This window comes from Podarcis muralis, chromosome 3 (assembly GCF_964188315.1).
Source record: "Podarcis muralis chromosome 3, rPodMur119.hap1.1, whole genome shotgun sequence".
NCBI classification, from domain to species: Eukaryota; Metazoa; Chordata; class Lepidosauria; order Squamata; family Lacertidae; genus Podarcis; species Podarcis muralis.
Window position 1 is genome coordinate 4,045,627 of NC_135657.1, and position 23,668 is coordinate 4,069,294.

At 49.5% G+C, this 23,668-nt stretch overlaps 1 protein-coding gene across 4 annotated transcripts in view; it reads left to right on the top strand.

Moving 5' to 3' along the window:
• NCOA1 (nuclear receptor coactivator 1) overlaps positions 1-23,668 on the top strand; it is a 287,343-nt gene that overhangs the window by 207,325 nt on the left and 56,350 nt on the right. For all 4 annotated transcript variants that reach the window (XM_077925384.1, XM_028725219.2, XM_028725222.2 and 1 more), the window contains 3 exons: positions 10,087-10,181; positions 14,738-14,915; positions 22,583-22,762. In XM_077925384.1, the coding sequence (XP_077781510.1) occupies positions 10,087-10,181; positions 14,738-14,915; positions 22,583-22,762 (453 nt within the window). The remainder of the gene's footprint in view (positions 1-10,086; positions 10,182-14,737; positions 14,916-22,582; positions 22,763-23,668) is intronic.

Genomic DNA, 23,668 nt, shown 5'->3' on the forward strand with positions numbered 1-23,668 from the left:
TCTTATTCAACATCTTTATCAACGACTTGGATGATGGACTCAAGGGCATCCTGATCAAATTTGCAGATGACACCAAACTGGGAGGGGTGGCTAACACCCCAGAGGACAGGATCACACTTCAAAACGACCTTGACAGATTAGAGAACTGGGCCAAAACAAACAAGATGAACTTTAACAGGGAGAAATGTAAAGTATTGCACTTGGGCAAAAAAAATGAGAGGCACAAATACAAGATGGGTGACACCTGGCTTGAGAGCAGTACATGTGAAAAGGATCTAGGAGTCTTGGTTGACCACAAACTTGACATGAGCCAACAGTGTGACGCGGCAGCTAAAAAAGCCAATGCAATTCTGGGCCTCATCAATAGGAGTATAGCATCTAGATCAAGGGAAGTAATAGTGCCACTGTATTCTGCTCTGGTCAGACCTCACCTGGAGTACTGTGTCCAGTTCTGGGCACCACAGTTCAAGAAGGACACTGACAAACTGGAACGTGTCCAGAGGAGGGCAACCAAAATGGTCAAAGGCCTGGAAATGATGCCTTATGAGGAACGGCTAAGGGAGCTGGGCATGTTTAGCCTGGAGAAGAGGAGGTTAAGGGGTGATATGATAGCCATGTTCAAATATATAAAAGGATGTCACATAGAGGAGGGAGAAAGGTTGTTTTCTGCTGCTCCAGAGAAGCGGACACGGAGCAATGGATCCAAACTACAAGAAAGAAGATTCCACCTAAACATTAGGAAGAACTTCCTGACAGTAAGAGCTGTTCGACAGTGGAATTTGCTGCCAAGGAGTGTGGTGGAGTCTCCTTCTTTGGAGGTCTTTAAGCAGAGGCTTGACAACCATATGTCAGGAGTGCTCTGATGGTGTTTCCTGCTTGGCAGGGGGTTGGACTCGATGGCCCTTGTGGTCTCTTCCAACTCTATGATTCTATGATTCTATGATTCTATGTGGTAAAAGGTTCCTTCTTTTTCCTTACATTTCCGGCATTTATTATCATGAGTCTCCCTGTGATTTCTAGCAACTGGCATTCAGAAGCATTGCTGCCTCCAGCTGTGGAAGCAGAACATAGACATCGTGGCTAGAAGCCGACGATTGCCCTCTCCGTAAATTTGTCTCATCCTCTCTTAAAGCTATCAAGGTTGGTGGCAATCTCTGCCTCCTATCGGAGTGAGTTCCATAGTTTAACTTGGTGCTGCATGAAAAAGTACTTCCTTCTATGTGTCTTGAACCTTCCAACAATCACCTCCATGGAATATCCACAAGTTCTAGTGAGATGAGTGAGGGATAAAAACTTTCCTCTATCCCCTTTCTCCATGCCAGTTTATGAATTGCTCTCATAATAGCTCACCAGAAGGTCGCCGGGCTAACCATTCTATGCGAGCTCCAGAAGAGGGACTCCCGTTTAAAATTCCCTTTTAATCCTGAGGTGTGACACTGTGGTCCTCCTTCATCTGGAGATACTGAGAAGCCAGGGGACTGGAGGGCTGTGTGTTCTTTCATGTGGGGCTGCCTGTGTGAAGGTTGGCAGAGAAAAAGGCAAGTATTTCCTGAAGGAAATTCTTGACGGAAATTCCAGGGCAGCCTATTTATTTACACATGCACACACCCACCCCTTCAGCAGGTATTCGAAGCCCCAAGCAGAATCAGTCCAGCACCCTGAAATCCTGGAGAAAAAAAGACTCTCCGTCCATAAGCTTTCCAACAACTTGGGCAGTTGTTTACAACGTTGGCTCATGCTCTACCAGCTGCCCATTATTTGCCATGAAACCAGAATTAGAAAGCTCTTTTTTCAGCCGGGATCCCAGTTCGGACTTGGAGGCAAAAAACTAATTTGCGGTAAGCGCAGTGTGTTCGTTTTGGACCTTCAGGCCAGCCACGTGAACCAGAAATTGGGAAGAGGGAATGGAAAGACAGGATCCTGAAGCACACTGACAGGGGGTCAGACCGTAACAAGTAACCATGACTCCTGGAGCCAGGCCTCTGTCTCCAGTCTTTGAAATCAGGAACATTTTCTGGGGGACCAACTGGAAAAGCTCTGGTTGAGTCTTGATGGGTGGAGTATGAACCAATTCTGGATGAATGGCTGCTTAAAAGGGGGGGGGAGATGTGCAATTAGTATCGCATTCCTTAAGAAGTCGTACATCAGCAGGCAGTCACTGCTCATTAATTTTATGTTCAGTCGGTGCTGCATAATTTCCCCTGTCACAGTTCAGGCAACCAGCCCTTTTCGACTTCATAAGGCACCAATGCAGTATGTGCAGCCGCTAGAAATGGCTTCCTTTTGCTGCTGTTGTGGGAGGTGGTGCCTCTGTGGTTTCTGCGTATGCTTTGAAAGGGTTGCTCCGTAATGAGACATGAAGGACGCCAAACTCTGTAGAGGCTCCGCCCCCCTTCCCGCTTCCCAGACCCCTTTTATTTCAGCGGGGAATGTGCACGAAAAATTCTCAGTGGTGTTCAGTGGCTCTAGTGAGTTAATTGGACTCATGTTTGCTCGCAAAAAGGACGTGAGTGGCGCTGTGGTCTGAACCACAGAGCCTAGGGCTTACCGATCAGAAGGTCGGCAGTTCAAATCCCCGCAACGGGGTGAGCTTCCGTTGCTCGGTCCCTGCTCCTGCCAACCTAGCAGTTTGAACTAACCAGTGCAAGTAGATAAATAGGTACCACTCCGGCGGGAAGGTAAATGGTGTTTCCGTTCGCTGCTCTGGTTTGCCAGAAGCAGATTAGTCCTGCTGGCCACATGACCCGGAAGCTGTACGCCAGCTCCCTCGGCCAGTAAAGCGAGATGAGCGCTGCAACCCCAGAGTCGTCCGCGACTGGACTGAACGGTCAGGGGTCCCTTTACCTTTACCTTGCTTGCAAAATGGCAAAATCGCAAATGTTGAGAAGACTCTTGTCATTTGCTCCCTGACATCAGCTAGGGAGAAACTCTTCTGTGTACCTTCTGTGGCCAGATCAGGGTTGGTCAGGAGGGAGTTCTGTGAAAGCCTTTTCTGTGGTTGCACCTCATTTGTGGAATGCCTTGCCTCGGGAAATTCGTTTCCCCAGCACCCACCCCGGACAGGCACGTGGTCTGCTGGAATGAGAGCTTTCATGTGGCGAGCCCTAACACCTACCTGTATTTTGGTTTTCGTGATTTGGTTCGGCTGTTAGCTGCCTTGAACAATGCAAATGCCTTGGAAAGAAAGAAAGAAATTGTTACTAAGGGCTTGATATATCACGGGCCAGTTTCTTTAGTGCCACCTTCACCAGCCTGGCTGGGGCAGATGGGAACTTGGTAGCCCAAATCAGTTTGAGGGCATCAGGATGGTGAAGGCTGATGCGAGTGAACAAGTCTTGCTGGATCCGAGCAAATGCCCACTGAGTCCAGCACAATTCGGCTTTTAAGCTTTAATTGTCTGATAAGACATTGCATTGCTGTTTTAATTACTGTTTAGTTACATTTCACATTTTCTTACTACTGGCTATCCTGGCCTGCCACCCGTGGTACAAAGGACAGGATCCAAAACAGAAACAATAAATAAATAAATATCAAAATCATTCTCCAAGTGTGAATCCATGTGGATCCAAAATGGGGTCACTCCACACACAAGTAGATTGCATCGGCAGGCTCTGGGGAACCCTGAAGTATTTGGGGGGGTGAAATAAACTTTAGAAAAAAGAATGGTGTGGAAGAAAGGCCCCTCCCCAATAGCATAGTGAGGACTGAGCATGCTCAGTGAGCGTGGAATGCTGAGTGGCTTCGGGGGGGGGGTGAAATCTTGAGAGGGGGATTGAATGGAGTGGATTGTTTGGCTGGAATCCTGAAGAGGGGCACTTGAAAACCACACCATTTCCTTACAGGTCCCATTGTTGCAGAACCCAAATGTTCTGTGAAAAGAACCGTGTTTTTTGTTGTTGTTTAGAAGACATCTGAAGGCAGCCTGTTTTGTTGTTGTCGTTTAGTCGTGTCCGCCTCTTCGTGACCCCATGGACCAGAGCACGCCAGGCACTCCTGTAGTCCACTGCCTCCCACAGTTTGGTCAAACTCATGCTGGTAGCTTCGAGAACACTGTCCAACCATCTTGTCCTCTGTCATCCCCTTCTCCTTGTGCCCTCCATCTTTCCCAACATCAGGGTCTTTTCCAGGGAGTCTTCTCTTCTCCTGAGGTGGCCAAAGTACTGGAGCCTCAGCTTCAGGATCTGTCCTTCCAGTGAGCACTCAGGGCTGATTTCCTTAAGGATGGAGAGGTTTGATCTTCTTGCAGTCCATGGGACTTTCAAGAGTCTCCTCTTACAAAACAGTTAATTTAGAATTGCACTTTTTTAATAAGAAAAATACCCCCCACAAACCATGATTTAAGAATCCTATAGTACGAACAAGGCTAAAGAAAGGGGCATATGAAAAGAGAAAGGGAACTTGTCTTGGCTCAAGGCGGGAGTGGAGAACCTCACGGCCAGAGGCCAACTGCTGCCCTCCCGGTCCCTCTCTCTTGCCCTTGGGACTCTCCCCAGACAATATCTCCTGCCCACTGCACCCCTCAGTAGCACCCTCCTTGAGTGTTTTTGGCTGGCTGAGATGTGCCCTTGGATTCTGATGGTTGCCAGGATGGAGGATAGAGGGCGGGGGTGTGCAGAAATGAGCTTGCTCTACAAAAGCAAAATTCACAGCCGTCACTCTGCCCTTTTTGCCTCTGTCCCCACCTACCACTGCCATGTGGGCCCCGGAAAGTTGCCCAGAACAGGACGCGAATGGCCCTGAAGCTGGAAATTGCTCCCCATCCGTGGCTTAGGGCCTCACCTGGCAGAAGTCACAATGGCAAGAGGGGTACGACGAGAACTTCCCTCTGAAGAGAAAGACGATAAAGTAATTGGCTCGAGGAGCACTATAAATGATTGCTAATAAATGAAAAGTGAAGTAGAAGCTTCAAGAGAAATGAAGCAACGTATAGCTGGATTTTCACCTCCTGACTGAATGAATCAGCCACGTAGATTGCAGCTATTTCCGGTGGAAGGCCAAAAGCCCGAGGGCACCTTGGAGGCAGATTTGTGGAGGTTTAAATGCATTAGATAGTGACAATGCCATAAAGAGCAAGAAATATTTCACAGTGAAAAACCCCACCAACATCCTGAGGTCTTTCCACAGTGCATCATTTTCCAGCAGTGCATTTCAGTTCCCAGGTATGCCTTGGGACTAAATTCAGACAACATCCATTTTAGGACCACACTGGAGAGCTGAGAGTTTGAGTTCAGTGCGGCTGAATCCTACATTTTATAAAGCCAGAAACCCTAAATCAGTGGGTTCCGCCGGTGGTCCGCAAGCTCCACGCATGTAGAACAGGGGAAGGTTGCAGAGCAATTAAGGATACATGTACTTGCATTGCACACTCAGTTTATTTTTTTTTCTGATGATGTAGATGGCGACTGTTCTGACCAAGGCTGGATTACCAAACAAATTAACAAGGCCCTAACCTGCTGGAATATGCGATACTAACAGTATGGTTCTGGATTTGACAACGTTGCCAAGCTTCGTATTCAGTGCTAAAGTGAAATAGATCGCTGTGAGGACGTGCTAGCTGGGGATGGAAGGGAATTGCTCTTCTAAACATCTGAGGAGCATTCGCTTGGGAAAGGCTGACCTGGTCAGTCTCACAAACGGCGAGTGGGGTGTTGTACTTCTTCAGATTGCAGGTGCGATCTCTTCCAACGGAACTTGGTGCCACACAAGAAAATCTACTGTGTGTATTATGTAGCATATCCCGAGTGAAATTCTGTACTCATTGGTATGCTTGTTTTCTATGTGCAGGAAATGTTAATTGGTTTCTGTATGGGAGAGCCTTCCGTTCTGTGAGTCCCCACCCACAGTCTGAGGCGGTATAATAATAATAATATAATAATTTATTATTTATACCCTGCCCATCTGGCTGGGTTTCCCCAGCCACTCTGGGCAGCTTCCAACCAAATATTAAAAACAATACAGCGTCGGAAATTAAAAAATTCCCTAAACAGGGCCGCCTTCAGTTGTCCTTTAAAAGTAAAATAGTTGTTTATTGCCTTGACATCTGCTGGGAGGGCGTTCCACAGGGCAGGTGCCACCACCGAGAAGGCCCTCTGCCTGGTTCCCTGTAACCTCACTTCTTGCTGCGAGGGAACCGCCAGAAGGCCCTCGGCACTGGACCTCAATGTCCGGGCTGGATGATGGGGGTAGAGATGCTCCTTCAGGTATACAGGACCGAGGCCGTTTAGGGCTTTAAAGGTCAGCTTTAAAGGTGCAGCTCAGGAGGTGCAATGGCACCTTCAGGAGCAATAGAAGCTAGGACAGCCACTCCATAGGCAATCTGCAGCCTGCCTTGGCCCCTGCTCCCTCCTCCGCAGCTTTTGATGACTGCAGGTGCTCTAGCTATCCTCACTTTCCCAACCCTCGTGCAGCCTTGCTGTCACGGCAAACCTTTCCTCTTTCCTCGCCTTTCCCCTCTAGTCGCACACATATCGAACACACGTGTGTGTTGCTGATATCCAAAAATCCTTCTGCTGATCTTCCCACCGCCTCTTCTTTCCTGTGGGTTAGGCCGTGTTGGACTAATTCCGTACCAAAGTACTAATGAATGGCATGACTCTGTGTCAAGCCCTTGATCGATGTCTGCACCGGAGTCTCCTTAGGTTTGATTTTAATTAACTGAAAATCAAAGCTCTGCATCAAGGGAGCTGCGGTTATTCGCCTTCTGTTGCTTCCCCAGTTGCCAGTTGCCAGCCCTGGGCTCAGGGCTCTCTTAACACCTTTGCTGTCCAGAGACAGAGGGTTGAGGAGGCAGATGGTGCAGAGCTGTGTTGCTTCTAGAGCACATGGGGGTCACTTGTGCTTATGGGACCTGCCATCTTTCACCCTTAGCCTTCCACCTTTTCATCCAGTTAACCAATCCAAGCTTGCTAGCTTCCACTGGTCTGTGTCAGGGTGTGGCGATCACACAGGGTCCCCGGACGTTTCACTGTCTATTGATCCCTGTGCCACCACTTTATTTCTTGCTGCCACCACCCAGGCCCTACCTGGTACAATACTGAGTCCAGTCAGGTTTAAATTGGAACATAAACTTCTGTTCATTTATTGCAGTTTAACAAGCGTGTGGTTTCAGTCAATTACATTCATGGGGTGCCTATCCAGACCTATAACTTCCGCTACCTGCTCTCACTCACCAAATCACCTCTCAGATATTTACTTGTCTTCCTAGCCCCTATCTGTTCCTGACTCAACTTATTTCGCTACACTAACTCATCCTACCCACAAACTCTATCCCAATTTACTCCCACTCCAACCAACCACCCAACTCCCAACGAACTCCTCCCGGAGCTGGTTTTATAGTCCCTCTAACTCCACCCCCCTGGGTTCTGATTGGGTAACTTGTTTAACTAATTCACCTCCAGCACGCTCATATGTTAACGTCACACAGGGATAGAGTCTTTCAGCCACTGCCTCTCTCTGCATGCCCGAATCTCTCCTGTTCTCGCAACGCAGCAGATGGGGTGGTAAACGTGTGCCTCACTTTGCAACGCTTGCGACTGCTGATGGCATGGGCTGGGGCTTTCATGATGAACACATTCCCTTCACAAAGAAAAGTAGCCTTTCAGGGAGAAGGGTTGAGTTTTGCTTCCTCTCTGAGCTTGGATTCTTTTCACATGGAGGAGCTTCAGAGCTCCCTTATCTGAAGTACAGTGGTGCCTCGCAAGACGAAATTAATTCGTTCCGCAAGTTTTTTCTTCTTGCGAGTTTTTCGTCTTGCGAAGCACGGTTTCCCATAGGAATGCATTGAAAATCAATCAATGCGTTCCTATGGAGACCGTCCGGGGACAGAGGGGAAGCGCCGTACGCCTTCCCCTCTGTCCCCGGACCTGTTTTAAAGCAAGGGGCAGCGGGGAGAAGATTGCTTCTCCCCGTTGCCTGCCCCACAATCTCCGGGGAAGGGGAAGGCGTGCACGCCTTCCCCTCTGTCCCCGGACCTGTTTTAAAGCAAGGGAAGGGGCAGCGGGGAGAAGATCGCTGCGCTTCCCCGCTATCCCCGGAGCTTGCGGGGCAAGCTTCGTTTTGCGAAGCAAGCCCATAGGGAAATGCGTCTTGCGAAGCGGCTAAGAAAACGAAAAACTCCTTCGTCTAGCGAGTTTTTCGTCTTCCGAGGCGTTCGTCTTGCGGGGTACCACTGTACACTCGGAACCAGGTTTCCCATCTTCTCTGTTTGTGAGAAAGGACCACACCTGTGTGGCGGAGATGGTCTTGGATGCTCTGACCCACCTTAAGCAATAGACATGAGACTAGACTGGGCTCTCTTATGCCACCATTTGGCTACTGGTTCCTTTGGAAGGTGTTGGACTACCTTCCTGGGATATTAAGTGTGAGCAGGGCTGTGGAAGAGAGAGAATCCCTCCCCGCCCCCAGTTTTCCAATTGGAGCACACCAGCATCAGCCACGTCCTGTTTTGGGCTAGTGTTTGTTGGGAGGTTTTCATCTTAGAAGCCCACTGGTCCTTTTTACATCAAGTTGCGAAAGGCAAGAGAGGATTACTATCGCCGTCACCGTTGTTCAAAGACCAGTGTTTGGTTTTTGCCCCTTGCTGCTCCTGGCTGGAGAAACTGAGAGGTGCTCCTTATTCTGCAACGTACTGAAATGCTTGTGAAAGGTACCACTTCAACCACAGAATCTAAATGCTCATCAAGAATTGTGTGTTAAATGAAAGTGGAGGCCAGGTTTGGGGAGTGGGAGACATTGCATGGGGGGGGGGGTGTCCTACTCCTGATCTTAATTCTGCTTCCAGCCTAGAAATGTCTGTGAATGCCCCCGTCATTCTGAAGCCAAGAGATGGGAAGGGCTCCCGGGCACAATGGCGAAGGCCGTGGCGCCTCGTTCCACCCGCTAATCCTTTTGAATAATAGGCTTGGAAGCGCTGTATGAAACTATTTTGCTAAAGTTGGAGGAGGATTCCACAGCCCAATTAAAGGATTAGAATGGAAAGCCACCGCATTACTCTTAAGTATGTGAATATATGAAGTTGGGGTGGAAGCAGCAAGATAAGCCATTCTTCCTTCTAAGACGGCCTGATCCTCGCCTGCACTCCTGGCCCAGGGGCTGGCTTTGCGGGAGGCAAATCTTTTGTCCTGTAGGGAGGGGAAACCTTTGTGCCTCCCAGCTCCGTCCCCCAGCATGCGCAACTGGAGAGAGAGAGAGAGAGAGAGAGAGAGAGAGAGAGAGAGAGAATGTTAGTATTCTCTTACTCAGAACCATAGAGCTGGAAGGTTCCTTGGTACTCGGACGATTTGGCTCCCGAACGACGCAAACCCAGAAGTGGGAATGTTCTTTGGAAGCCGAACACATGGCTTCCACAGCTTCTGATTGGCTGCAGGAAGTTGCTGCAGCCAATCAGAAGCCACGCCTTGGTCCCCAAACTATTTCAGTAATCGAACAGACTCCCAGAACGGATTAAGTTTGGGAACCGTGGTTCCACTGTAGTCGCTTTCAGAGAGCTCACGCCACACATTGCAGGAGAACGGTGCAAAGGAAAAGGGCCATTAGACAATCCAGATTGGCCAGGATTCCTTTCTGTGCACACTCAGGGTGATCAGAGCCTGGATATGCGCGACTGAAACACTGCTGGGCTTCATGCTTCTTGACAGTCTGTGCCTCATGTCAGCTCCTGTTTCCCGTTCCATCCTCAACCCTGAATTTCTCCATTACCTGGCTTGGCCACAGCAGCTCCCTCTCCCTCTCCCTGGACTGACTCCTCAGCTTCAATCAGCTCTCTAGTTCCTGACGCTGCTTCAGCCTGGTCCCTGTATCTGAGCTACAGCTGACAAACTCTTCTTCAAGGGCAAGGGATCGGCTGCTTTTGTTCCTAAACAAGGACTGTCTCTGGCTGTCAGTGCATAGCCTGATTCTGCTTCAGCTCGGCAGCCTTTGTGTGTGTGGCTTTTCCCTGCCATGTCCCTAGTCCCTGAACTTTATTGGCCCAAGCGGTCTAAACATTTGTCCTGCTTTCTGTCCATCCTTTTTGGAACACAGCTGAGATGTACTCGAAACTGAAAGCGAATCTCCTTTGACTTGAAAGTGCCCTTTTCTGTGTTGCAGAGAAAACAGCTGATGATGATGTGCAGAAGTCGGATATCTCGTCCAGCAGCCAAGGAGTGATCGAAAAGGAATCTCTGGGGCCTCTTCTCCTGGAGGTATGTACTTAAGGCAGCCAGCTGCTCTGCATTGCCGTCATGCAAAAAAACCCTTCTAAATATCAGGAAGGAGTGTTCTTTTAAGACTACCCTGACAGTGGAAATCAGGGACCGTAGAGCCCTACTCCCCGGAACATTTACAAAACAAGTTAGAAAAATAGCTGAGGCCAATGGATTAAATATGCCTAGTTGTGCCTTAAATCTAGGAGACAGTTTGCGCAGCTCAAAGCTCCCCCCAAGGCGGTTCGCATGCAGGTCCTCAGTAGGAAGTCAGCACCAATCTTAATTTTCTTTTTTTTTAATAAGATATTTATTAAGATTTTCAAAATATTACAAAATGCAAAAAGAAAAATACAAAATAAAAATAGTTAAAAACAATTCCATCTTTCCATTACTTATCTTTCATTTGCTTGTTTCCTGGACCTCCTCACACCTCCCTTTTTTGTATTCCAATTCAATTTGTTAGTTCAGCGAATCCTTTCCCTCTTTGTTTATCCTAGTCTTTAATCTTAAAATATTGTAACATTAAATTTTTACCTGTTAATAATCCATTTTTTCATATTCCTTATAGCATTATAGCTAAAAACCACTTAACTTCTTATCCAACATCATTCTAACATTCATTAATTTTACAATATTTCTGTAAATAGTCTTTAAATTTCTTCCAATCTTCTTCCACCGACTATTCTCCCTGGTCTCGGATTCTGCCGGTCATTTCTGCCAGTTCCATATAGTCCATCACCAATGTTAATTTTCTTTTAAAAAAAAAGTTTCTAGTATTCATGGTTGCAGGGAGAAGGGGTCTTTAAAAAGGGGATTTCAGGCCAATTAGCCTAACTTCCATCCCAGATTAGTGGATGAGAAGCATGGCTTTACTGCAGGGCCAAAATGAAATGCGGGAGCAGATGAGTGGGGAAAGAGGACCTTCTGGCAACTCTTGCAGAGCACAGACATAGCAGAAGTGCCTTCATCAGGGTAATTCCTTCATCCTGCCCTCTGTAGTGGTTCTTCCACTTCTTCAGATCTAATGCAGATCTTTAACTGGGGGCGCCCTTACCTGTAGCTTGTGCCCGATTAAAGCAATCTGCCTTGGAGTGAAAACAAAACCCAGCCACTGACCCAAGTCATAAGATGTTGATGGACCTAAGCAGGCTGGAAATTGCCTGTTGTGCTAAAGGCTCTGCTACTGACCTACCTTTCCCCTCTGTGCACGAGACCCCCTTCATAGCACAAGAGCCAACTCCTAGGGGCTGAGGTCCCTTCGCCCCCCCCAATAAAATATTTGAGGATGCTAAGCCCCTCCAAAGTTGATGCCCATTTCCATTCAAATGGTGTGCGTGCCCTGTGTCATGGGATCAGTTATGCTGGGTGGGGCTTACCTGCAGCACACCACTCCCAGTATTAAGTTTTTCAAGTTGGCACCCTTGCTTCATAGCTACCTGCAGGCATTTTAATAATAATAATAATAATAATAATAATAATAATAATAATAATAATAATAATTTATTTATACCCTGCCCATCTGGCTGGGTTTCCCCAGCCACCCTGGCCGGCTTCCAACAAAATATTAAAATACAGTAATGCATCAAACATTAAAAGCTTCCCTAAACAGGGCTGCCTTCAGATGTCTTCTAAAAGTCTGGTAGTTGTTCTCTTTGACATCTGCTGGGAGGGCGTTCCACAGGGCGGGTGCCACTACCGAGGAGGCCCTCTGCCTGGTTCCCTGCAACTTGGCTTCTCGCAGCGAGGGAACTGCCAGAAGGCCCTCCACGCTGGACCTCAGTGTCTGGGCTGAACGATGGGGGTGGAGATGCTCCTTCAGGTATACTGGACCGAGGCCGTTTAGCGCTTTAAAGGTTAGCACCAACACTTTGAATTGTGCTCGGAAATGTACTGGGAGCCAATGTAGGTCTTTCAGGACCGGTGTTATGTGGTCTCGGTGACCGCTCCCAGTCACCAGTCTAGCTGCCGCATTCTGGATTAATTGCAGTTTCCGGGTCACCTTCAAAGGTAGCCCCACATAGAGTGCATTGCAGTAGTCCAAGCAGGAGAGTAGAGCATGCACCACTCTGGCGAGACAGTCCGCAGGCAGGTGGGGTCTCATCCTGCATACCAGGTGGAGCTGGGAGACAGCTGCCCTGGACACAGAATTGACCTGCATCTCCATGGACAGTTGTGAGTCCAAAATGACTTCCAGGCTACGCACCTGGTCCTTTCCAGTTATCCCATTCCAGACCAGGGAGTCCCCCACACCTGCCAGCCTCCTGTCCCCCCAAAACAGGGTGAGGTGGTGCACCTGTTGAATCCTGCTTTGACACAGGATGCAGTAACTCTCTTTTCAGGAAGCTTTTGACGAAGGCTGCAGCCCCCCTCCCTGTTTGCCCCCCAAGTAGCTGGTACATTACCTCTGAACCTGGGAGGTGTTTTGGCAACTGGCTGTAGTTAGAGACCCAGCCTCCCATCTCCCATCAATTTGTTCTTGGAACAGACATTGTCACAGGTCCCTCCCCAGCTCATCCTTGCCATTTTGAATGCCTTGCCGATGTTCACTTGTGTTGCTTTTGTAGCGCCCCGCCCCACCCCACCCCTCACTTTGGAGGTTGTGGGCTTGCCCTCTCGGCTGCCTCATCCACACAGGACCTAGAAGAGTTTGAAAGCCTGCGCCGCTCGCTTCCCCTTACGCAGCGGGCAGAGGGAGTGACCGACATAGCCAGCGCGACGATAATGCCACGTTACCCACAGGGGGAAAGCCCTGCAGCGGCTCGTTATCTTGTTACCGCTGACGATCCGTGTGCCCCTTCTTGAAACGCAACAGCGGCCTGTGGGGCTTTTTGTTTTAATCATTTCTCTCTGATTTAGGATGCTCAGAAGAGAGGACGGGGGCCCTGCTCCTAATTTCCGGAAATGGATTATTCAGTACCAGTTGCACGCTGGTTAGGCACCAGGCTGCCTGCGTTAATGGAACGGAGATTGATTTACACCCGCTACCATTTCTGAGCCGCTGATTCACTCTGTTCCCCTTTGCCTGCTGTATATCCTGCCTGACTTATTCATGCTGCTTTTCCTTTCCTAAATACCTTTTTAAAACGCCAGACAGTCCAGGTGGTTTTTTTTAATGGCAGGGCTGGAAGATGCACTGAAACAGGCGGAAAGTTAAAGGGGGAGGGAGTTTTAATTCAGGCAAGATCCTGCTTGGCTCTGATCTGCAACTCACCCCTTGCCATTGGGGGGGGGATGTAGAATGCAGAAGCCTCTGGTTGCTTAGCAACAGGCAACAGCTGTGACTAAGGGAAATTGCGGGTCATGGGCCAATTTGAGGCGTGGGGGGGGGGGATGAAATTGCTTCCTGTTTCCAGCAGCTAAAGTAGCGGGATGGGGGAAACACAATTATTCCAATGAAAAATAAAAGAGTGTGAAGCCAAGTAAATGGTGTCTGTCTGCTTAGCGAGGCAATCAATTATCTGGGAAAGGGGCGCAAATGTTGCCAGTTATGCACATGTGGGTGGATGTGCCTGTGAATATATAGCTTCGAATTATGAAGGGGCTGGACTCTTGTCAGTTCTCTCAGATCTCAGGCAGAGCTTAAGAATCCCCAGACCAACCATACCCGAGGGAGACCTCTCCAGCCTCTTCTGGAAAACGTACACCTCAATCAGAAACCCACCATGCCTCTTGCTAGATTTTGCTTGCCATCGCTCAACGCCATCAGCAGTGGCAGCTGTTCCAAATATTTTATTTTATTTTCCAAATTGAGAGGCACTCCTTGCTAAAAGTGGTGCCATTGGGGTTTTCTGCCAAACTCAGACACCTAGCGGCTGCTGGAGCACCAATCCTAGCAGCCATTTCCTCCTCATTTTACTGGGCAGGCTCAGTGTTTTAAGGAAGCATGCGAGTCACGATAGGATTGCTGGCACAACAACCTGGAGGTACAATGAACATCACAGGTGCAATGAAGATACCTTGCCAGGTGGGGTAGGGAACAGTAGCTTTTGTGGGCTTGTTGCTGAGGTCCAGCAGATCCCACGTCACGCAGAGCAGGATTTCTGTATCCTGACGTAGGTGGTCCGAAATGGACTGGGCCAGAGAGGTGGACTCTGCTGCTCGTACAGTATCGTACATGTGGCTTATTGCAGAGACATCCCTCTAGTGCAGCGGTTCTCAGCCTGTGGGTCCCCAGATGTTGTTGAACTACAACTCCCATCATCCCTGAGCTCTGGCCTCGCTAGCCAGGGGTGATGGGAGTTGTAGTCCAACAACATCCGGAGACCCACAGGTCGAGAAAGGCTGCTCTAGTGGGTGGCAGAGTTAGCACTAGTTCACCCCAGATATGGTGGCTGCATGGCAAAATCGCCAGCTGTTCTCTGGATTTTCAGCAGGGTGACCCTCTCACCAGGCCCTGTATCAGATCGCCACCAATCCTTAAGCGAGTGGAGGTTCCCATTACGCTGACAGTTCCACTGGGGGGTGAGGAGCGCAGGCCAGAGTCCCCCAAAGCCCTGTCCTGTGTGACGCAGCGCTTTCCTTGACGCTTCTTTGCTTTGCTCTCGGCCCCGCAGGCGCTCGATGGCTTCTTCTTCGTTGTGAACCGCGAAGGGCGGATCGTGTTTGTGTCCGAGAACGTGACCGGCTACTTGGGCTATAACCAGGAGGAGCTCATGAACACCAGCGTCTACAGCATCTTGCACGTGGGAGACCACGCTGAGTTTGTCAAGAACTTGCTGCCCAAGTCGCTTGGTAAGCAGCTTGGCTTTCCTGACCCCCTCCTCTTCCAGGGACCCTGCGGAACCCGGCGAACAAAATCATTAGCAAGCTGTGGCAATGTCAGTTCACGTCACAACCAATGGGGTAATTCCCCCCCCCCCGATGCTGTGAGGGGTAATTAGTCAGGGAGCAGGTAAGACAACAGGTCCTCAGGACATCCTAAGCAGAACCGAAGAAGAGCCCTTAGCAAGATCAGGCCAATGGCCCATCTAGTCCGGCATCCTGTTCTCTCAGTGGCCAACCAAATGCCTATGGGAAACCTGCAAGCAGGATCGGAACACAAGACCCAGCACTCTCCCCGCTTGTGGTTTCCAGCAACTGGTATTCAGAAGCATTGCTGCCTCCAGCTGTGGAGGCTGAGCATTGCCCCCCTGGCTAGTAGCCACCAATAGGCCTCTTGACCAATCCTCTTTTAACTAGGACGGTAGTCATCACTGTCTCCTGTGGCATCTAGATCTAGAACAGCTTGCAAGCATCAGACCCAGTTCTACCCAGGAAAGCTTATTTATCTAAAGAGGGGGAAATTGGCCCAGCATAGTCCTGTTTCTTTTCAGAAAGGGGAATCTCTCCTCCTCCTCCTCTTCTTCTTCATCATCATCATCATAATAATAATAATAATAATAATAGCCGCTCAGGGCAGCTAACACCAATAAAATCACTGTAAAAAACATAATAGGGGGAGGAAAAAACCCAAACCAATTTAAAATACGGGTTAAAATGCAATTTAAAATGCAGCCTCATTTTAATATTAGCCCATAGATCAAAACCATAAGGGGAGGGAAACATAAGGGTCAGGCTGAGTCCAAACCAAAGGCCAGGCGGAACAGCTCTGTCTTGCAGGCCCTGCAGAAAGATGTCAAGTCCCGCAGGGCCCTGGTCTCTTGTGACAGAGCGTTCCACCAAGTCGGGGCCAGTACTGAAAAGGCCCTGGCCCTAGTTGAGACTAATCTAACCATCTTCCAAGCTGGGACCTCCAAAACGTTGTCATTTGTGGACCTTAAGGCAAATGAAGGCATTAGTTAACTGGAAGCTGAAAGATTCAATTAGAAGGGTCAGCTTCAATGAAGGAGCTAAGTACTCTGATTCCTTGAGGGCAACCCGATTTCCCAAGGGGGTTCTGTACTCTCGCTTGTGAAGAAAGGCTTAAGGTGTAGCTTTTGGGATGGATCAAAGGGGAGGGGGGGGAGCTGGGGGGGAGCAGGGTGCCTGTGTCTGGAAAGCATAGGACATCGTTTCCCTTGTGACACGAACCGAAGGGGTCGCTTGATACAATACATTTTCAGCTCTTTGAGGCTCCAGCTTAGTTGCCTGAATTTTGCTCGGAAGGTGCGCGGGTTGAGTAGGTGGAAGCCGCACTCAAGAGCACTAGCGGGGGGCTGGGGAGATTAGGAGGCAGCCCTATTTTGCAGACGGGATCCAATTTAATCCTGTCGACAACTCGCTCGCTGCCATTCTGAATGCGTGTCATTTAATCTGCATTTAAGCTCATTTTTTGAATAATATGCTTACTCAAGAGCATCATAATGTAATTCCCAGTAAGAACCTCAGTTGACTACCCAACCAGAAACCCCAACAGATGTAAAAGCTTTGCTTTCTGCTGTTGTGGAGGCTGCAAGGCAAAAAAACGTTACTTGCTTGCTGGGTGCCAGCCCCACCAGCAGGCTCAACCTGTGTCCACAGGCGCAAGGGGCACTCTTTGGTCCTCACTGCTGTGGCACGCTGAGTGCATGGCTGGTTTCAGCAAAGAGGATTCTTGCTGCTCCCGGATCAATGTTTTGTTCAAGGTAGGTCAACTCCGCGGCCTGCCAACCTTGCCAGTGTTTAATCGACTCGATGATAAGGCTCTTCTTGCTAAACACAGCTCCATTTATCAAAGTTATGGCCTATTAGCTAAAGCCTTATTAGTTGACGAGCCACTGACCCAGTAAACTCTGATAGCTGTTACGGCTGCCTCCTGTCAGTGCAGGAGTCTGCTGAAGGCTGCAAACCGTAGAAATTACAGTCCTCTGGAGGGGGTGGGGAGCTATTAGCAGCACATCAAGCATTTTATGTAAAACAAGTGGGGAGCTTGCAATAATAGAATCATAGAATTGTATAGTTGGAAGGGACCATGGTTTGCAGTGGGGAGAGAGAGCAGGGCAGGTGGAAAGAGGGGGCTTTTCAGCCCTCCTTCCACTCCATTCTGCGAGTGTCCTGTGGGGCTTGGACAGGGTGGGTAGAAAGTGGGCACAGAAGCAAGGGAATCTCCCTCCCCTCACTATGTGGGGCCCTCTGCCCAGCACAGTCTTGCATGCCCATGCATGGCATACATACATATATGCTGTCAAAAAGTGAGCTGACAGTAAATCACACTGTTTAAGGCTGGAGTTACCTTTTTCTTAGCAAAAACACAATCTACATGGGCTGAGTGTCAGGCCTAATGAGCAGAGCAGTTCATCACCATTAGGTCTTCAGTTGCCAAGACTGAAAGTCCCTGCCTCCACACTGCTGTCTTAAGTCCTCACCAAAGCTTTCCCCAAGCAATCGGAGACTGTGCCTGCATGAAGCCAACCTAGCCTCCGCCCTTTTCATGCCTCTTCTGATTCTGGGAGCTTGTCGCAGCGGGAGGGGGAGACACCTGTAGCTTTTCAGCAGCCTGGCTTATATCTGCCTCTTGGCCTCTTCCTCCTCCCACTGTCCGGCTTCAGCTTCTGCCTCCAGACTTCTCTCTGCCACAGACTCCCCCTGCTCACAAAGCCCTGTTCCCTCTTCAGCTTCTGGCACTTCTTTTTCCCAGTCTTCTCCCTCTTCTCCCAACTCATCATTGTCCCACCACCACTCCCTGGGCTCTGAGCCTTCTTCCCTTGGTGGCTCCCCTGCTTGTTCCTCCCACCATTCTTCTGCGTCCAACCGGTCCATGACACATGTGCACCCATGTATGCACATGGTGCAGAAACATACAGTCTATACTCATGCATGCGCACCCACCAGAAGTCACAGAAAGGCCAGATGCTATCAAATTATACATAACGTGTGGGGAGTGCCATGCCCAGGAGGGAGTCGGGGAGCAGAGACAGCAGTGAACAAGAGAGCTGGGATTCAGCAGAAGGCTCTTGGGCACACAGCCAAGATGAAACCAGTTGCCCAGAATAGTCAGGACCAGCAGAGATGTGGGAGCAGCAAGCAAGGAGGGCTCTGTTCCCCTATAAGACTGAGAGTGCTAGGAATCCCCACTGCAGAGGCTCATGGAGCACAAGATCAACAGTAGGAGGAGAGTTCGCAGCATTTATATTCTGGGCAGCTGCCAGTATCAGCAGGGATTGCTGCAGTACAGTCAGACTGGACAATGGCTGTATGGGGAGCGTCCTGCAAATGGCTTTGTTCCTCTCATTTACTCCCTAGAGATTGCCAGTGTGGGGTCCTCTAGATGCTCTTGGACTCCAGCTCCCATCAGCCCCCACTAGCACAGCCCACTCGTCAGAGGTGATGGGAGTTGTAGTCCAGTCATACCCAGGGGGCTGCAGGTTCCCTACACTTGCTTCATGGCAATAAGTCTTCAAGTGGTAGATCCAGTTGACCTAAGGTGAATCACAACAGCGGCACTACCGCCTGGCAGTAGACATGCATATTTGGGCTTCAGATAGGTCCCAGGTCTGAAAATGTTGCATGCCGGCCACTTGACGGTGGTAAAATGCACAATAGTACAGTGGTGCCTTGGTTCTCAAATGCCTTGGTTCTCAAACGCCTTGGTTCCCAATCACCGAAAACCCAGAAGTAAGTGTTCCTGTTTCCGAATGTTTTTCGGGAGGCGACCGTCCAATGCGGCTGTCGGCTATTGTTTCTAGGGCGCCTGCACCAATCAGAAGCTGCGCCTTGGTTTTTGAACATTTTGGAAGTCAAACGGACTTGCGGAACGGATTTGATGCTTTTGTTTTTGCTATTTATTTTGCGTTTTTGAGGCTTTTTCAGTTAATTTGTTTTTGTGACTGTGTGGAACCCTGTTCAGCTACTGATTGATTGGTTGTGTGACTGCAGAAATGGATAAAAGCCCCCCATCCAAACAATGGCTATCATTAGTGCAGGTAAGAAAAAATAATAACTTTAATTTTTATCATCTACAGTACTGTCTTATTTATTTTATAGTACAGTACATTGATTATTGCTTTCATTTTATGGATCAATGGTCTCGTTAGATAGTAAAATTCATGTTAAATTCCTGTTTTAGGGGTTGTTTTTAAAAGTCAGGAATGGATTAATCTGTTTTGCATTACTTTCTATGGGAAAGCGCGTCTTGGTTTTGGAACGCTTTGGTTTTGGAATGGACTTCCGGAACGGATTAAGTTTGAGAACCAAGGTACTACTGTATGTGGAAATTTGTATGGCATAACAGAGTGCTTTATTTGGTCCTAGAAGATCTAGATTCAAATACCATGAAGTCACCCAGGCGACCTTCAGATTCGTCACAATCTTTCCGGCTTAGCCTCCCTCACAGGGTTCTTAGGAGGATAAACACACACAAACCTTCAAGGCTGGCTATAGGTGGTGCCGGTGGTGTTATGATGCGTCCCTTTCTAGTTCAGTGAGCTGCAGGGTAATAATCCATGCCAAGCTCGGACTTGCCAAATTGGGCAGCTGCTGTGGCCTGTGGCTCTTCTGCAGTGCAGAGACAGGGAGGGAGGGATTTCTGCTGGGCATTCATGGGTGCTCCCGCTCTGCAGGGTTTGTGCCCGTGACCTAGAGACCCCTTTGAGTCTAGCAACAGTGAAGAAAGGGCTGAGTGGCCTCACACGCCTTGCAAGCCCATGCAGCTGGACGGGATCCAAGTGACCGCACAGTCGTGCCCTTTAATAAATGCTGCTCTTCTCAAACGCAGCTCCCTTTAAGCCAGTGCCAGCCCCGCTGCAGACGACACCGTATAACATTGATTTCAGCATCGTTTGTATCAAATTAGCTCCATTCAATACAAAATCGACTTGAGCTAATTCAATATAAGGCAGGCTTGAATCAATATCTCACTTAATCAGGTCTCAAACTGATCCTTACCTGGCTGCACACTTTGTGTAGATGCGGTTTAATGTTTTGTGAAGTGTCACCGTAGCATTAAATCACACAGAGAGAATGTTCCATATAATAATAATAATATATTATTATATTAATATTATAATATTTATTATTTATACCCCCCCCATCTGGCTCGGTTTCCCCAGCCGCTCTGGGCGGCTTCCCAAAAAATATTAAAATACTATAATACATCAGACATTAAAAGCTTCCCTAAAGAGGGCTGCCTTCAGATGTCTTCTAAAAGTCTGGTAGTTGTTTTTCTCTTTGAGATCTGGTGGGAGGGCGTTCCACAGGGCGGGCGCCACTACCGAGAAGGCCCTCTGCCTGGTTCCCTGTAACTTGGCTTCTCGCAGGGAGGGAACCGCCAGAAGGCCCTTGGCGCTGGACCTCAGTACTGAACATGGATTTTCCCCCTAAGGGACATAAGAAGAGCCCTCAGCTGGATCAGGCCATTGGCCCATCTAGCTCAGCCTCTGCTTCTCACAGCAGCCAACCAGATTCCCCGAAGGGAAGAAGCCCACAAGAAGGACCTGAGTGGAAGAGTGACTCCCCTCCTTTCCTACAGTTCCCAGCAACTCGTATTCAGAAGCCTGCTGACTCCAGTGAGGCAGTATTCAACTTGTGAATATGGTTGCCAAGGGAACTACTTTGCCATGCAACTATGTAAGGATGGAAGGGAATTGTGGAAGGGGCTGGAGCACATCCTTTGCTTGCAGGTGGCCCCAGATTCTGTCCCTGGCACCCCCGCTTTGAAAAGGATTTGGTGCAGTACAGTTCCTAGGGGTGGGACCACAGCTCAGTGGTAGAGCAGAGACAAAGGTAGCCGCTGATTCAATCCATTGACACCCCAAAGTAAGAGGATCCCGGGCAAAAGTTTGGCTCTGTGTAATAAGGCAGCCCTGGATGTTCATGCGAGCAAAACCCACATTGGGCTGCATCTCTCTCTGCAATGTGCAGCATCCCTTCGCTGGTATGGTGCCATTCTGGTCCCCCAGCAGAAGTAGGAGGGAGCGAGGGAGCCCCAGTGAAGCTTCCTGATTCCAGTGGTCCACAACTGAAGCATCAGATTAGCAGTGGGGACTTGGTTATTAGTATGCAGTGGCACCTCTGGATGTGAACGGGATCCGTTCCAGAGCCCCGTTCACATCCTGAAGCGAACGCAACCCGCATCTGCGTGTGCGCAGGTTGCGATTCGGCACTTCTGCGCATGCGCGTGACGTCATTTTGAGCGTCTGCGCATGCACGAGTGGTGAAACCAGGAAGTAATGCGTTCCGTTACTTCTGGGTCGCTGCGGAGCGCAACCATAAAACGCTCAACCTGAAGCAACTTTAATCTAAGGTGTGACTATACTAGGCATTTGTGTTCATGATTCACGCAGTTGGATGATGCAACCGAAAAGATCACAAGAAGTCTCTAGTCTTGTGCAGTTAAATAAGGCATCTTTGCTCCTGTGTATCTGCTGTTTCCGGTGCCTTCACTGTTAATGGTGGGATGCGTGGGTGCCCATGGGCCACTTTGGACAGCACAAAGGTGCAGCAGTAATAGTAACCAAAGGAGGTGGACTAGGTGGTGTTGATGACCCTCATGTGGCCACCAGCTGCCAGGCAGCGCCTGGTAGGAACAGTAGCCTGAAGACTGAGCAAGAGGGCTGTGGCAAACCTGCAGCATAACCGAGGAAAGCAATCCGGTGTCCTCCGTATGTTTTGGACTAAGGCCTCCATCATCGCCAGCATCACACAACCATGTTCCCTGGGGCTGATGAGAGCTCCAGATCAGCCGGGGGCTGATAGGCTGGTGAAGACAAGATTCAAGGACCTGCAATGTCCCAGGAGATACTTGTCACCTGCTCTCGAGTTCAAGTGACGCTAATAATGTGGTGGTTTTGTGTGTGTTGAAAGCCCTTCTGATACATTATCTCAGTAATCCTAGCGATGGCGGTGAATGCAGAGCAGGGTTTGCATCTCAGACGATGAGGTAGTGCTGGCTCAATAAAAATAAATCTGGCTCCTTTCCGCTAATGTAGTCGCTCTGTTTATGGATTTGAAGACCACGAAATGTATCATGAGCTCCGTGAGTGGTTTCAGCAATACAGTCAGTGAATCAGAACCACCAAAGGACACGGATGGCTCCGTAGTGGAGTGTATGCTTTGCGTGCCAGGTGACATAGCTACAGTCCCTGGATCTTCAGTAGCAGAGCTGGGGAAAGACCTCTGCCTCGCACCTTGGGGAGCCACCGAGAGTCACAGCTTTCCATGTTCATATACAGGCAATCCCCCCCATTTGCACATGTTCAGTACGTGTGCAACTGTGCACACATGCATTGCACCAAACCTGGAAGTGACCCGGAAACATCTGCAGGGGCAGAACAGGGTGTTTTTCAGGCTTTTCCAATGGTGTTTCAAATATACGTGATTTGCCTTAAACATGTGGTGCCTTGGAATGTATAAATGGGGGGTTGCTTGCAATCATAAGGATTTTTTTTTTTTAAAGAGGAAGCCGTGATTTCACATCTCTGCCAAGTTTCCAGATCATGGTCTTTAGCATGTCCGCTTCTTCAAAGCCTTTCAATAGGGCTCCTTGATCTTCCCTTCTTCTGCAGTGAACGGCGTCCCTTGGCCTCAAGAGTCCACCCGGCGCAACAGCCACACCTTCAACTGCAGGATGCTGATCCGGCCCCCGGACGAGCCGGCGGCAGAGAACCAGGAGGCCCGGCAGCGTTACGAGGTCATGCAGTGCTTCACCGTATCCCAGCCAAAACTGATCAAGGAGGAAGGCGAAGGTAGGAGCAGACGGTGGCTTGTTTGGAGAGGGAAATAGTGCTTGCGTGTGCAGTGTTGCATTTCTGGGGAGGGGAGAGGGAGAGGAGGAGGAGGGAGGGACAAATCGTCCTCAGCCGTCCTCCTGCAGGACCTTCCTTGCAAGGGGACTGCGGCTCTCTGAGGGCTTGATATTCTGCATGCCGCATTCCCTGCTCACTTTGGAGGGGAGGACTCAGGATGCCTGCAGCTCGATGTACGCAGCCCACAAGCCCACCCTTGGGGAGGTGGGAGGTGCTCTACCTGTGCAGCTGGCCACGGGTACATCTGCGCTGCAGGCTTGAGTGAGAGGCAAGTGTGGCAGGTGCGTTGCTTGCAGGGCAAGCAGGAGTTCCAGAAGGTCTGGCGCAGACCTGCCCCTTCCTCTTCCCAGTGGCAATCCTAATAAACTGCTGTTGTCTTTCACATTACCCTTTGTACAGAGCCAGTGTGGTGTAGTGGTTAAGAGCGGTGGACTCGTAATCCGGTGAACCGGGTTCGATTCCCCGCTCCTCCACATGCAGCTGCTGGGTGACCTTGGGCCAGTCACACTTCTCCGAAGTCTCTCAGCCCCACTCACCTCACAGAGTGTTTGTTGTGGGGGAGGAAGGGAAGGAGATTGTGAGCCGCTTTGAGACTCCTTAGGGTAGTGATAAAGCGGGATATAAGGGACGCGGGTGGCGCTGTGGGTAAAAGCCTCAGCGCCTAGGGCTTGCCGATCGCAAGGTCGGCGGTTCGAATCCCCGCGGCGGGGTGCGCTCCCGTTGTTCGGTCCCAGCGCCTGCCAACCTAGCAGTTCGAAAGCACTCCTTGGTGCAAGTAGATAAATAGGGACCGCCTACTAGCGGGAAGGTAAACGGCGTTTCCGTGTGTGGCTCTGGCTCGCCAGA